The sequence below is a fragment of the Polypterus senegalus genome, chromosome 5 (assembly GCF_016835505.1).
Source record: "Polypterus senegalus isolate Bchr_013 chromosome 5, ASM1683550v1, whole genome shotgun sequence".
Taxonomy (NCBI): domain Eukaryota; kingdom Metazoa; phylum Chordata; class Cladistia; order Polypteriformes; family Polypteridae; genus Polypterus; species Polypterus senegalus.
The window spans coordinates 31,331,616-31,347,038 of NC_053158.1; the positions used below are offsets into that span (position 1 = coordinate 31,331,616).

Genomic DNA, 15,423 nt, shown 5'->3' on the forward strand with positions numbered 1-15,423 from the left:
AGGGGAGGACTGACAGTTAAGTTGACGTTGACTTCCAGTACCAAGAATCCCAAATTGCTGGTACCATACCATTTTAAAATTTGGGATTATCAGTACTTTTCCAGTACTGGTAACTGGTAAAACCGTGAAACTCTACATCTGATGCTAACATTCTGCTAATTAAAGCTCATTTACCATTATAACAGAAGTGACAGCCTCAGGTTTACCCACAGTGCCAAGTATGTAATGTTATCTGTGTTTAGCTCACAAACATTTGCACAAGCTCCAACATCTTAACACGAGGTGCGAGTTATGACATATCTCACTGTGCCTGTTAAGGTGCTGCCATCTAGTGGGAAGACCTAGAATTTTTTTTCTTAGACAACAGCTTACAGAAAATAGTTCTATAAATTGACAGTTCGAAGTTATGTTGTTGTGATAAAGGTATAAAGCTGCTGATGTTTGAAACAACTAGATTTGTAACAAAATAAATATTTTGATAACTGATGATGATGATGATTAGTCTTGTTGCTGGTCAAAGTAAAGTATTTAACAGTTGCTTTACATTTATTAATGGGTTACTGCTGATAAGAAAAATATTGCTTTCTAATACACTTCTTCACATTTGTAATGAATTTTGATAAAGGTCATTATTTTTCATATAAACAAGGACCTAAACGGCAGCCTCCTTCTCTTATATTGACATGGAACATTAAGATCAACCTTCACAATTGACAAAAAGCATAGATGACTTATTATTTATCCTATATATGTTTCATAAAAATAATTTCAGAACCTGCATTATTTACTTATCTGTTAAGCTCCTTAAATTGAGTTCACCTACTATATACTGTATTAATGTGCCTTTATTTTTTTGGATTTTATTGATTTTAATAACAAATAACTTTCTATACAAATAAGTTTTAACAAGACTTGGTACAAAACAAATCATTTGTTTTTATGGGGGGTGGGGGGCTTGCTGGTAAGGACAGAATGAAGGTAGTAGCACATCCTCCGTTCCTGCTGGCTAGGCTCTATAAACTCCCCCATCTTGGCCTTGTACCAGGGGTGTAGTAGGGTGGTCACCCAGTAATTGTTCCTCTCCCTCCTAAAGCTTTGCAGCATATGTGCACCAATGTTGTAGAGGTGTCCCCTGCACACCACTTCCTGCTGCTCAGTGTCTCCCCACCCCCTGAGAATACAAGAAAAAACTCCTCAAAAACACCCTTGTAGGGAAAAACATAGAAGAAATCTTGGGAAAGGCATTTCAGAGAGAGATACCCCTTTCTATGTAGGCTGGGCATGCAACGGGTGTCAAAAAAATGGGGTAAATACAATACAGTACGCAGAACAGGGCACAAGTAATTCTCTTCACAGATCTAGATGGCCAGTCTATCATTGCCATCACAGGAATACAATAGTACAACAGTAAAAGTACAAGTACAGAGCAAAATGTAAAAGTAGCGGAACTATGAATAAAAAGTGTAATTTCTACATGGTGTGAGCGAAATGCATGGAAATATTCTCAAATGTGCCTGCAATGTGTACTTTAGTCACATCTGACTTATCTGATTTGTAATTTTAATCTGTGGTGCAGAGAGGTAAATCAAGATAAATTTCTGTATTTGTCTATCCAAGATTATATTTTTAGCCACAAAAGTCTATTTTTCAGACACACAATGCTTAAACAACACACTTTAATAAGCAAAACAAATTTTCTCTTTACTAATTCTTCAGCAAAGGTAAACTTTACAATTCAAAACTTGCATACAAACTACACAATTTCATTTTTAAGCCATTTTACTATCTTAAATATCTGAGCTTGACAATCAGCACGTTAATAAAATATACTTAGTTATTAAAAGTTTAAGCAGTGCCATTATTTTTTCTAATAAGGTTTTAAGAAATAATTAAGAACATTAAGATCTACTTCCCACCAAAGCGTAAAACATAAGAGTTTTTTTTTTTTTTAAAAGAGTAAACCAGGTTTGGAATTAAACTTGTAAAAAATACTGGAACTTTACAAGCTTACCAAAGCGCCAGCTGCATAAAGCAGTGCTTGATCATTTAGGAAGTCCTTCTTAGCTGTATGGTAGTAACTATATGCCAAATCATAATGCTGCACCAAGAAGCACAAATCTGCCATTTTTCTAATTTGTAGCTCTGGAGCCTCTGGAGGATATCTACAAAAAAAAAAAAAAAAAAAAAAAATTTAGAAGAAAAATGAAGACATCCTCCCTCATACAACACATGCATGGCAACTTTTGAAAACAGAGTCAAGCAAAGACCTGCTCAACTTCAGGCTTGAGGGCCATATACAAATTACAACTAAAGCTAATCATGTATTATTTAACATACAACGGATTATTTTGTTTACTCCAAAAACGGCCCACTTTTTAAAATAATTTGCGACTTCTGAAATATTTTGGTAAAGAAATATGTAATTGACGTTAGGCTAATTGACTCAAACTATTAAGACTTTTATTTTATTTTTTTGTCTGATTCATGAACACTGCAACTTCACAAACATTCTAGAAAGCTGAGCAATTTGGCTGTTATGACGTTGCAAAAATGTGACTGTTGACTACAGACACACTTATCAACTGTTAACATGTTCAGCTAATTTTCATTCTTATTACATAATATTCCACATAGTGTTTAACTGCTTTCTTTTTGCTGGTACAACAAAAACACCCACCACCATCCCTGCAAGCTTTATCTGGACTACATAACTTGAACAAACTGATTAACCAGCAACTATCATTAGCACCAGGAAACAAACTTATCAGAAGTTACATTTTAAAGGCCACTTATACCAAACAGATAAATTCATGACATGTTAAAATAATATAGAAAAGGGAATTCAAGCATTCAGTTATTCTATTGTAGAGTTTGAAGTAAACCTCAAACACTTCATTGCAAGCTAAAAAACATTTCAACACACAAAAATGCTAGTGGGGTGAGACTGCCACTTGAAATTAATCTGGCCAGGATGCCTACTGGCTGTTTCCTTATCCTTCATCATTCCACCGAGCACAAGCACAAGGACTGCACTTTTACCCTTACAGCGGCAGCTTCACACAGCCTGACCAGATATTTTCAATCACACATTAGCTCAATAGTAATAGTACAGACAGCCTTTTTTCATCTTCGCAACATTGCTCATCTGCATTCTTTCCTCAATGTGATAGATACTGAGACACTTATTCACGCTTTCATCACTACCTGTCTGGACTATTGCAATGCTTTGTTTTATGGCCTACCGACTGAATATATCAATAGATACAATATGTTCAGAATTCTGCTGCTCATTTACTTACACACACTAAAAAATCTGCTCACATCGCTCCTGTCCTCTATGATTTACATTGGTTACCAGTATCTTCAAGAATCAAATATAAAATTATCCTTTTCACCTTTAAAGCCCTTCATGGGTTAGCCCCTCATTATCTGCTGCTTCCTTACACTACTGCATGTGCATTACGATCATCGGGCGCTAACTTACTCACTGTACCTAAATACAGGTTAATAACTATGGGTGGCAGACCTTTCAAAGTGATAGCCCCTAAAATTTGGAATTCTCTCCCTCTCAGCCTTTGCAAGGAAAAATCTTTTATTAATTTCAAACTTTTGTTAAAAACACATCTTTTCAATGAGTATTATTCTTTCTTGTGTATGTAATTTCTACTGTCTTGTTAATGTGTGCATTAAATTGTAAACTGTCCTTGAGTGTATGAAAGGTGCTACATAAATAAAACTTAATAATAATAATATTATCTTCACAATAATAAAGCAGGTTCTTTAAATAGAGCACTCAGTTAAGGCGAAGTGTAAGCTGCAACATATAACATACAGTATATATCTTATTTACAGAGAGGAAAATGTGTAAGTAGCTCTAATTACAAAGGTTATAACTACACACTTATGTAACAAAAGAAAACAGTTGTCTGCTCTAGATAAAACAGTGGTTGAAATATTCATACATAATGATATTAATATTACTGGCATGTTAAAAAATAACACCAAGACTTGTAATAAAATATGAAATTGGAAACACAATATGAGAAGGATTAAAAGCAAATGCCTTAAAAACTTGTTTTTTTCACTCTTATACATTCCTTAAATACTTTTTTTGTCCCCTGGAAGTTGCTCATAACTGTATTACATAAAATGGCCATAAATCCTGCTCTATTAGGTATGCTAGTAGAATGATAATACAGCTCAGAGAAAACTAAAATTGAAGTAAAATGAATATCAAATGCATTTGATTTAATAGCTTTTTTTAATGGTCTATTTTAAACTGTAGTAACATGTACTCTGTCAGATGTAAGTCTGGTTAGAAGGCAGATAAAAGAAAATTACTTACAACAGGCCTGCTGTGTTTTTCAATTCATTTATGCTTTTTTCCGGGACTTTTCCACCACTAAACCACTTTTTGGTTGCTGAAAGCAATGATCTGCTTATTCCTTTCCGGGATACAAGCTAGAAAAATGGAATAAAACAAATACGTTCAAGAATATATTTTTGTAAACATTCCAAAATAGTATTCTTAACTTCTTATTCATCTGAAAAATCAATCATAATTTAACTATATTCAGGGTTCACTATGCTTTTGCAAATGTAATTTAGAATAACACTGGCATCAAGCTTTCTCATGGCACATATACCTTGCAACATCTGAATTTAAATGTCAGAAAGAATTGGGTATTATCTTTATCATCCGAAATTATATAGCATAGGGTTTACAGAATACAGCTGACAAACATAGAATTAATACAAAATTACACTACACCATATCAGTGATATTATGTTTTTAAAGAAAGAAATTATTTACTTTTGAGAGAAATGCAATTTGTGACAACATATGAATTTAGTCAACAATGATAAATCAGACTTAAATGCAATTTTTTGAGCACTTAACTAAAGCTTTACAATAAGAAACACGGCGAATGTTTATGGACACCTGACCATCACATCTGCATGATCTTGTTGGACATCTTATTTCAAAACCATGGACATTCAAATAGAGCTGGGCTTCACTTTGCAGCTGTAACTCTTCAGGGAAGGCTTTCAGGTTAGGTACTGATTGTGGATAAGAAGACCAGGGCTCTGTACATCTCATCAACTATATATTTATGGACCAGTCTTTGTGCACAGGGCCTCAGTCATGCTGGACCAAAAAAAAAGACCTTCCCCAAACTACTGCCGCAAAATCTGTGTGTACTTTGTAGCATTAAAAAGTACCCTTCACTAGAACCAAGGAACCTAGACCAAACCCTGAACAGCCCTACACCATTACACCCTCATCCACCACCAGACTTTACAATAGGCATTATGCAGTAACCAGGTAGCTTAATCAGGTTGCTTTCTCCTGGCATCTACCAATCCCAGACACCATCAGATTGTCATATAGTAAAATGTGATGCATCATTTCTGAGAACACATTTTCTCTGTTCCAGAGTTCAATGGTGCTGTGCTTAGCACATAGTAATCGTAGGCTTGTCTGCAACTGCACGGCCATGGAAACCCATTTCACAAAACTTCTAATGCACAGTTCTTTTCCTGATATTGCTCCCAAGAATGTGCCTGACTGCAGAGGTTTGTAAGATGCTTTATACAGTAAAGGGTAGAAACAAATTTTTCTTGGGATCAAAAAATGAAAAATTTACAGTAGTGGGAGAGTTGGTAGAGAGGCAGTTAGAGAAACCATACATGGACTTTGAAAGCATACAGGCTTAGGCAGAGTTGTGGCAGATGAAATCTAATGTAAAGTATTACACGTAGGAAGGAAAAATGTTGGGTTTAAATACACAATGGAAAGTCTGAAACTTGAAAGTACAGTAATCCCTCCTCGATCGCGGGGGTTGCGTTCCTGACCCCCCCGCGATAGGTGAAAATCCCCGAAGTAGAAACCATATGTTTGTATGGTTATTTTTATATATTTTAAGCCCTTTTAAACTCTCCCATACTGTTTATAAATATTCCCCACAGAGTTATACAGCATAATCCCTTTGTATTCTCTTAGATAATAGGTAAGATTCATTGAAATTATGTATATAAACACACTGTTTATATACAGTAAAAAAAATATTATTTTAAAGATATTGAGTGTCTACGATATCACATATGTTACAGCCATTACGATAGACAGGCCACCAGCAATAAATACATACAACGCAAGAAAAATAGTATACAGTAAATGTGTGTACAGTGACACTAAACGTACGTACATGTACTAAGTACTGTAAGTAGAAAATGAATAATGGTTACTCACCAACAATGATACGATGACTTGTCCGATAACAATGAGTTTAATTTTACTGCACAACAAAGGAGAGCGTTACAGTTCTTCTAAAGTAGCCACTTCAGGCGATTGTGTAGCACTGCCGTTGTTCTTCTTCTGGCAGTCTTCAATGCAAATCCCTAAGGCAGATTCCATCCAGACTACTGCCTTATTACATCCACTTACAACTCATTTTGCACCCTGGTTAAAAGGACACTGCAGCCATAGATCTTATATTCCTTTCCTACTTTTTAAATAAAAAGAATCGTAGCCTTCAACAAATCCAAAACGTTTACCTTTTCAGCAATCGTTAACATCTTCCGTTTGCGCTTGGGCACGCCCTTAAAGCAGTAGCAGATCGTTTTGGAGCCATAATGAAGGGCTTGACTATGCACAAAGATAAACACAAAAGAGCACAACTCTTTACACAGAGAAACACGTTGATGCTGAATGAGTGAGACGAGACTTCCTGGTTAACACTGCATTCAGCAGGCAGGAACTTAACTGCATGCTCTGATTGGTTAGCTTCTCAGTCATCCGCCAATAGCGTCCCTCGTATGAAATCAACTGGGCAAACCAGCTGAGGAAGCATTTACAGGAAGTAAAAAAGACACATTGTCCGCAGAACCCGCGAAGCAGCGAAAAATCCGTGTTATATATTTAGATATGCTTTCATATAAAATCCGCAATAGAGTGAAGCCGCGAAAGTCGAACCGCGATATAGCGAGGGATTACTGTACACCTTATGAGAAGGATTTAGGGGTTGCAGTGGTCTCATCACTTTCAACTGCCAGACACTGTTCAGAAGCCATTAAGAAGGCTAACAGAATGTTACATTATATAGCATCCTGATGTGTAGAGTACAACTTCAAGGAGGCTATCCTCAAACTTCATAACACACTGGCAAGGCCTTACCTGGAGTACTGTGTGTAGTTTTGGTCACCAGGTGACAAAAAAAAAGACACAGAAGCAACAGAAAAGGTAGACAGAAGAGGGGCTAGGTTAATTCTGGGACTGCAGGGGACGAGTTAATCGGAAAATGAAAACAGCTGAGCCTTTTCAGGTTAAGCAAATGGAGATTAAGAGGTGACATGATTGAAGTGTTCAAAATAATGAAAAATTATTATGCAATTTTCATTACGCTATAACTTATTAAGTTTATTACATAGAAAATGACCTGAAAAATCCCGGACCATCGAGAAGTGTGCAAACTGACGACATGAAGAATTGTCTTCGCACCGAACTGGAATCGTCCCTGCATAAATCAAAGTCATCCAGACTATCTGGATCTGCATAATTAGATCTGGACCACCCTGTATTTTATGGTTTTATCTTGTAATATGTACCTGAATTTCTTGAAAGGCAAACTTGAATAAAAAATGTTTTACAGTTGTTATGAAAGCAAGGCATAAAACATTTTACTGGACACTAACATCTACTCAAATTAAACAAAAATGATCTTTTAATATAAAAGGGTTTAGTAGTCTTGGGCCTTATGATCCCATGCCATTTTCCTAATACTAAGCCAAGTTCTACTTATTCTACTGAGCTCCCAAAAAAGTTGTATAAATAAGAATGGCACTACTCATGCCAACAATTAAATCTGTGCAAAACTATGTGGGGTGTGGTCAGTTTCACATTAGTATGGTGTGTCAGTTCAACACCATGGAGCACAAGCTGTTAAAACTGCACTTTGGTTCTATGTATATGAAACACATAGACAGTGATATAAACAGAAAAGAGTATTAAAACTCCAGTCAAACAGGAAACTATAATAAATTGAAAGATTTTCATTAACATTGTTTATAAAAAATGTCCTGGCTATAGGTGCATGGATTATGATATTTATGGCTGATTACAATTTCCTATTTATCTGACAAAATATTTAGCTAATTCTGAAAATGCCTGCCCATCTCAAGATATTACGTTGTCTGAAAGTGACATGTGATAAAATAAAAAATGGTATTTCACTCCATGACTAAAACAGTGAGAATTACATACAGGCTCGAAGCAGTAAATCGTGCAAAATAATTTTTTAGCTATCTTATCTGTGGCACCTCTGCAAGTGAACCACCTTTTTCCACCCTCTCAAATGTATGTAGTTTTTATTGTCTCGAGAACATTTAGGATTAAATCACTTAGAGATCTGTACATAGACAACATCTTTGCATCCTATAAACAATTACACTCCAAATTTAACTTTCCAGCAACAGACTTTTTTCACTACTTTCAAATCATAAACTTTGTTAAACAGAACCTGCCCAATTATCCTCACCTCCCACCTACTGTACCTCTATGCCAGAAAAAATACTGATCAGTCTTAAGGACTCAGACAGCATTTCTGTAGTATATAAAACCATTCTACAGTCCCTCCCTTTCAAAGATCCAAGAGGACAGTGGGAAAAGGATCTCTCACTCAACATGTCACAAAAAGAGTAGAAGATAGCAATGTGGGGAATTCACTCGAGCTCCATATGTGCAAAGCATACAATTATTCAACTCAAAATTATATATCGAGCACATCTGTTTTGCTTAAAACTGTCCAAAATGTTTCCAGGGCGAGATCCAACCTGCAAACGCTGCAATCGAGCTCCAGCCTCACTAGGCCACATGTTCTGGGCCTGCGCCAAATTAACATCATTCTGGACCAAAAATCTTTAAATGCCTGTCAGACAGCCTTGGTGTCACAATCCCTCCTAACCCACTAACAGCTGGGTTTGGTGGACTCCCAGATGGGCTTAAAGTGGAGAAGGACAAACAAACTGTAATTGCCTTCACTACACTATTGACACGTAGACTTGTATTGCTCAACTGGAAGAATCCTAACTCTCCTATTCTAAGTCAGTGAGTAACTGATGTTATATACTATTTGAAACTGGAAAAAAAATCAAATTCACACTTAGATGATCTGTGCAGAACATTTTTCAAAAACTGGCAGGATCTAATAAATAACATTTTAGAACACGCATTTAAAGTGCACTGAGGAAGCAGATTCTCTCCCCCTTTTTTTTTTTTTTCTTCTCCATTTATCATTATTAATTCATCTATTTACTTATTTTTATTAGTTTTAAGTTTTACTGTACTGGCTTAGCTCTCCTTCTCAGGGGTGGGGGTTGATTTGTTTTCGGTCTTATTTTTGTAAAAATGATTTATTTGTATGAAATGTGTGATTTCAAATAAAATCAATAAACAATAAATAAATAAAAAGAAAGAATATTGTAGCTATCCATTAGCATGCCTTCTTAATCCAGTTCAGGAGCTTACTGCATGACACCTAATTGCCCTTTCTGATAGTGTATTGTATTGTGTGTCCTGCTTAGAAATGTTTACTACTACTTCAAGGGGTTACACAGCCTATCCTGTTAGAAAGACTGGAACCAATCCTAAGCATTTATATAAAAAAAATACCCAAGATTCTTATTACCAGTATATACAAAAACAAATGTGTCAGACAAGGTAAACACAAGAACTGTACACACGGTTAACATGCCCGCAAGTAATTCCTTACTTTGGAAAAAAGAAATACAGGCAGAAAAGGTTAGTGCAAATGTAAACAATACGAAAGCTCCTTCTCACCTGATCATTAAGCTGCCGGATGGTCTTTTCAATATGCGGAAGCAGTCCCCTGAACGTGAATTCATTAATGAACTGCCGTATCCGATCATGATCACTAAGTGTTAAACAAGCACCATGACTTGTGGAGGTATTTGTTTTTTTTCCATCAGGTATATGCATGTTGGACTTTAAGGTGTCGATATTTCCACCCGGATCACTGGGATGGTCAAGCTGCAGGGGATGCATCTTAAAATTGTTGGGAATGCCATCAGCTACAAAAACAAACAAAGAAATAAATAAATAAACCAATAACCTTCATATATCACATCATAAACTTCAACTAAATAAAAACAATTACATGGAATATGACAATACCAATCAAATAAAATGACTACAATACAGTATGTATTATTAGACATTATCTGTAATCTTAAAACAACTTTTTAAAACAAATTAAACACACTTGGTTCTTTAATGGTAGGAAAAAAGTAAAACCAGCATCTCTGCAACATGCTTGTGTATCGATGTTGATAACTATAAAATAAAGTTAAAACCAGCAAACAGATTTGTTTGTAAAAATAATATTTAGCACTTGCCTAAGTTAAAAGAACATTTTGATGGAATTAGTTGGAAGAATAATGTAATAATAATAATAAGAACAGCTGCTATTATTTCCCCAACAGTCAGGCAGCAAGTCACTCAAAAAAATTGACATTTCCTAATTACATGTCAAAAAATAAATGGCATGGCTAACAATCTATGGTAAAAATGCTAACTTACTACATATGAGAGCATGTAAATATATTCACTTATTAAATCAAGTAGTCTGCATCTTAATAAACCTTCGTAACTCACCGAAAGCAACTATTAACCTAGAGTCCCCATCGCCGAGTGTGGCACTGATAAATTCAGCCACATTTTAGCAAAACAGAGTAGAAGAATAAACTGTTAAATCCTGTTCTAAGCAGATAAGGAAAAGTATTTTAACACCTTATTTGGTAAGAAATTGATATTCAAAAGAAGGAATCTAGGCAGAAAGCAGTCTTGTTTGTGTCTGAAAAGCCCACCAGCAATGCTGCTTTGATTCATAGCCCCTAAAAATCAGGGCAACACATCAACTGTTACTCTCAAAAGTCAATAATTTCAAAAGCTCCCCATAAAATAGGCCTCTATGGGAGGGTAGCAAGAAAGATGGCATTCCTTAAGAATGTCAACATAAAGACACATATAGATCTGCCTGAACTATGTAGAATAACTTCTCAAGTGAAGCTCTCCACCTGTATCCTTGACCCCAATACCCACAGGCTTTATCAAAGAAGTCTCTGCTGTGCTAATTGATAGTCTACTTGACAAAGTGAACTCATCATTAGATACGGGGGTCTTCCATGACTGTATAAAGACTGTAGTTGTCAAACACCTGCTCAAGAAAAATAATCTCGACTCCTCTGTTTTTGATCATTTCAGACCAATATCTAACCTGTCTTTTAAAAGTAAAATTCTAGAAAAGGCAGTCATATTGCAACTAAATGATTACTTGAATAAACATTCTATTCTTGGCAAGTTTCAGTCAGGTTTTAGAACAAATCACAGTACAGAAACTGCACTGGTTAAAGTATTAAATAACTTATGGGTTAATGCGGACAGAGGCCGTATATCTGTTCTTTTTCTCTTAGACACCACTCATCCACAGTATTCTTATAAATCACATTAGTCAATGGGTGGACAACTCTAGCAATACTGTATCTTAATTTGGTTTCAGTCTTACTTAATGGGTAGAAAATTCTTTTGTTAGTTGTGGTGATTACACCTCATAAGATTTGGAATAATTTACCAAAAGAAATTCACCAGGCTAATATTGTAGAACAATTTAAATAACTGCTAAACACCCATTATTTTAAAATGTCTTTTTCTTAGCTACATTTTAGTTGTATCCCTATTACACTATATGGACACTGAATTATCATTTTTCTCTGGTTTCTGAAATTCCCTAACAATCCTCACTATTCGCAGCTGTCTTTTCCAGTTCTTCTGTGGTGACAATCTGCTCCACCACCCCCTGATCAAGGTACCATGCTGCCCACTGAGTTTATGGATTCAATGGTGGGTGTCCCAGATGTCCACATGCCCATTATCATCAGTTTCCTAAACATGAAGCCTGAAAACCATAAGGACTGATTTAGAACATGTATGTAAGGTAGAATGCCCACTTGGGGCTGGGCGGTCTTTTGGCCTTTGTTTTTTCTGTCCTCCTGGCTATTCAACTTTACCTTTTCTTTGTTGCAAAATGTATAATATTATTGCCTAATTTGTTTGTTTATGTTTTATATTAACTTCCTTTTATTTCATTTTCTAAAGCACTTTGAAGTACATTGTTTGTATGAAAACGTGCTATATAAATAAATGCTGTTGTTATATAGCATTTGCTACAAAGCATAAGAAACACCCAGTTAAGATGAGGGAAAATGTTTGATGGTCTGATGAGTCAAAAATATAACTTTTTGGCTGTACTACAAGGAAGTATGTGTGGCGTAAAACTAACACTGCCCATGCTTCAAGAAACACCATATCTACAGTGAAATATGATGGGGGCAGAATCATGCTATAGGGATGCTTTTCATGTGCTGAGACTGGGAATCTTGTCTGGACTGATGGGACAATGGATAGCAAAACAAAATGTACAATATTGCAGGAGAGTTTGTTCCAGTCTGCTATAAGCCCACGGCTCAGGAGAAGATTCATCTTTCAAAAAGACAATGACTGTAAGCATAATACCAAAGCCACACTGAAATGGCTCAAAAACAAATAGCAAGTGTTTTGGAATGGCTAAGTCAAAGCCCTGATAGTAATCCTATTGAGAATCTGTGGCACTATTTAAAAACTGCTGTCCAGATGTGCCATCACACCAACCTAAAGAATCTCTACAAATTCTGCCAAGAAGAATGGGGAAGAATCCTTTCTGAACAATGTGCAAAACTGGTACATACGTCAAAAGAATGAAGACTGTTGCAGCAAAAGTGTTCTCGACAAAGTGTTAATGCATAGGACTTGAAAAACTCCAAAGTTAGTGTTAGCGTAAGTATTCTTCATCAGTTAAATATGTATAGAAAATGGTTTTATTTTGATTTTGGAAATGTATTGTTACAGCATAAGAGTGCACATTAAAAATACTGAAAAGATAAAAACGTGTACATATTTGTCAGGCAAAAAATTATGATACTTTGAAAGGGATTGAATATTTTTACACTCCACTGTATGGTCGCAAGAATTAAAAATGCAAAATAACTGTGGCGTCACACGCGTGCATGGGAAGCAGCTGAAGGGCTTAGACAATACTGTTTATACATCTGCCCAGGGGGGCGCTGACGCTCTTTCTGAGTTCTCTGCAGGTCTTACCCGGAAATCCCACCAGGAGCCGCCATTTCCAGGAAGGACACACCACCTCGGTTCCGGCCCCAAGAATGAGGTCACTTCGGTTCCGGCCCCAAGGGTGATGTCACTTCCAGTTCCGGCCCAGAGGGCGACATCATTTCCGCCCTCTGAGCTATAAAGCTCACTGCCTTGCTTAGGCAGGCAGTTCTGTTTTGGACTCTGTTGTGTAAACTTGACTATGATGTCTCAAAGCTTTGCAGCCAGGAAACCGAATTAAGCGGGTGGCTGCCCCAAACCTTTTCGCTCTGGTCTCTACTTATTACAGTGGCGTAGTCGGCAGGATGGTGTCCCTGAAGAACCGGGACACGACCTTCAAGGAACCAGGTGGGTGAGTACCGGGCCGAGTTTGGGGCAGGGAGTGCGCGGGGGTCAGGAAGGACGCGGTGCAGGCTCTGCTCCACGAGCATAACCGGGGCTACCAACCCATCTCGTGGAGAAGGTAGAGGGGACCCACAGGCGTGGGCTGGCTTCTGGGGAACACACACGAGTGGCTCAGTATGCTCTCCTGGGCAGGAAAGCCGAGGCCCATCGGGACCAAGGTCCCTGTTAATGATGGGTTATCCCCAGGCCGGCAGGTAAAGAAATATAAACTGGGAGTTTAACCCCAGTAAAGGGCTGTCAGAGCAGGCTATGGCTCTCTGGCAACAGGTGGGGTGAGTGGCTACGCCATTTGATTAAGCCCCTTACAAATAGTGCAGCAAGTGGCCTGTTTTTGCTGCTACAACACCTACCCAGGAATTTGCCCAGCCGGCCTGGGGGAATTCCATTCATGGACGAGCTGCTACAGCTCCTAAAACCCAGAGGCCGGCTGTGAAACCTGGGAGGGCAGAACAGCTGCTTGTGGACTACCGGGAGTTATGTCCCACTAAAGCAGTCCCTTCCACGCAATCCAGAGCCTGTTCGAAGTCGCCGGCCGCCTGGCTTGCGACCTGTCGGGAACAAGGCGGACCGTAGGGGACAATGGCGGGGTTGTTTGTGTGCCCTTAGCAATCCCTGGCGGATAAACATACGGAGAGCTTATTATTAATGGACATAGGTAACAGCGCTGTTTGATTCCGGCAGTAGCGTGTCTGTCGTTGCTCGCCGTTTTGTTCTACCGCAACAATGGATTAAGAAAAAGACCAGTCTAAAATGTATACACGGAGATATCCGCTCGTACAATACCGCCCGTGTTACGTGTGTCTCGGAGGAACCCTTCGCGCTTACGAAGCGGTACACCGGATCCTCCGTTTCCGTAATCCTCGGGCGGACTGGTCTGACAGTAACGGTAGTTTAGAAAGCATTCCCGAAAAGCTTTTGGCCTCGTTATAGATGATAAAGACTCATCTCAAGCTGCTTCCACACCGTGTAATCAGCCGACAGGGAGTGGGCGGTAGGCCAAGAGAGTGACGAAGATACTCCCGGACCGTCGCGGGCTACTACGTCATCCACTAGCGCCCGGCAGCGAGGAGGATTCTCCGCCCCTTGAGGTCAGACCGGACCCGCTCTCTGAGTTGCACTTTCAGTTTAGAGCGACTCCGGCTTCTTTCAAGAGAGAACAGTGGAATGACGACTCTCTGAAGCACATAAAGAATGCAGTGGTTCTCGTTAACGCCAACGCGCATTTGCCCATGCCACAGGGACCTCACTTTGTCATGGATAATGAATTATTGTATCGGGTTGCTGAACATGAGGGAAGGTCCGGAAGTTGTTGCTAGTCCCGCGGACCTACGGCGGCAGGTTTGCGAGTTAGCCCACTCTCACCTTCTTGGAGGCCATCTCGGCTCCGATAAAACATTAGAGCGCATTAAGCTCCGCTTTTTGGCCGGGATTAATGAGGAGGTTCGCGCTTTTGCATTTCCTGCCGGAGTGTCAACTGCGGCAAATTCCTAGGAAGGACCGTGCTCCTCTGATTCCCCTTCCCCTTATTGACGTTCCTTTGACAGGATTGGGGTGGATATAGTAGGACCCTGGAGCCCTCAGCCGAGGATATAAATATATACTCGTCCTCGTGGATTATGCAACCCGATTCCCTGAAGCCGTTCCATTGCTCGGCTACCACTAAAAATATTGCACGGGAACTAGTAGGAGTCTTTTCACGCGTGGGCATTCCTAGAGAAGTCCTGACGGACCAAGGCGCCTTTCACCTCGGAAACGCTCAAGGAGACTGCCAAGTTACTGAAAATAAAGCATTTAAA

The 15,423-nt window shown here is 38.4% G+C and overlaps 1 protein-coding gene across 2 annotated transcripts in view; it reads right to left on the reverse strand.

The window, feature by feature from the left end:
• trappc8 (trafficking protein particle complex subunit 8) overlaps positions 1-15,423 on the reverse strand; it is a 122,373-nt gene that overhangs the window by 50,689 nt on the left and 56,261 nt on the right. For both annotated transcript variants that reach the window (XM_039754426.1, XM_039754427.1), the window contains 3 exons: positions 9,839-10,089; positions 4,346-4,461; positions 2,012-2,162 (listed from right to left, as the gene is read on the reverse strand). In XM_039754426.1, coding sequence (XP_039610360.1) covers positions 2,012-2,162; positions 4,346-4,461; positions 9,839-10,089 — 518 coding nt within the window. The remainder of the gene's footprint in view (positions 1-2,011; positions 2,163-4,345; positions 4,462-9,838; positions 10,090-15,423) is intronic.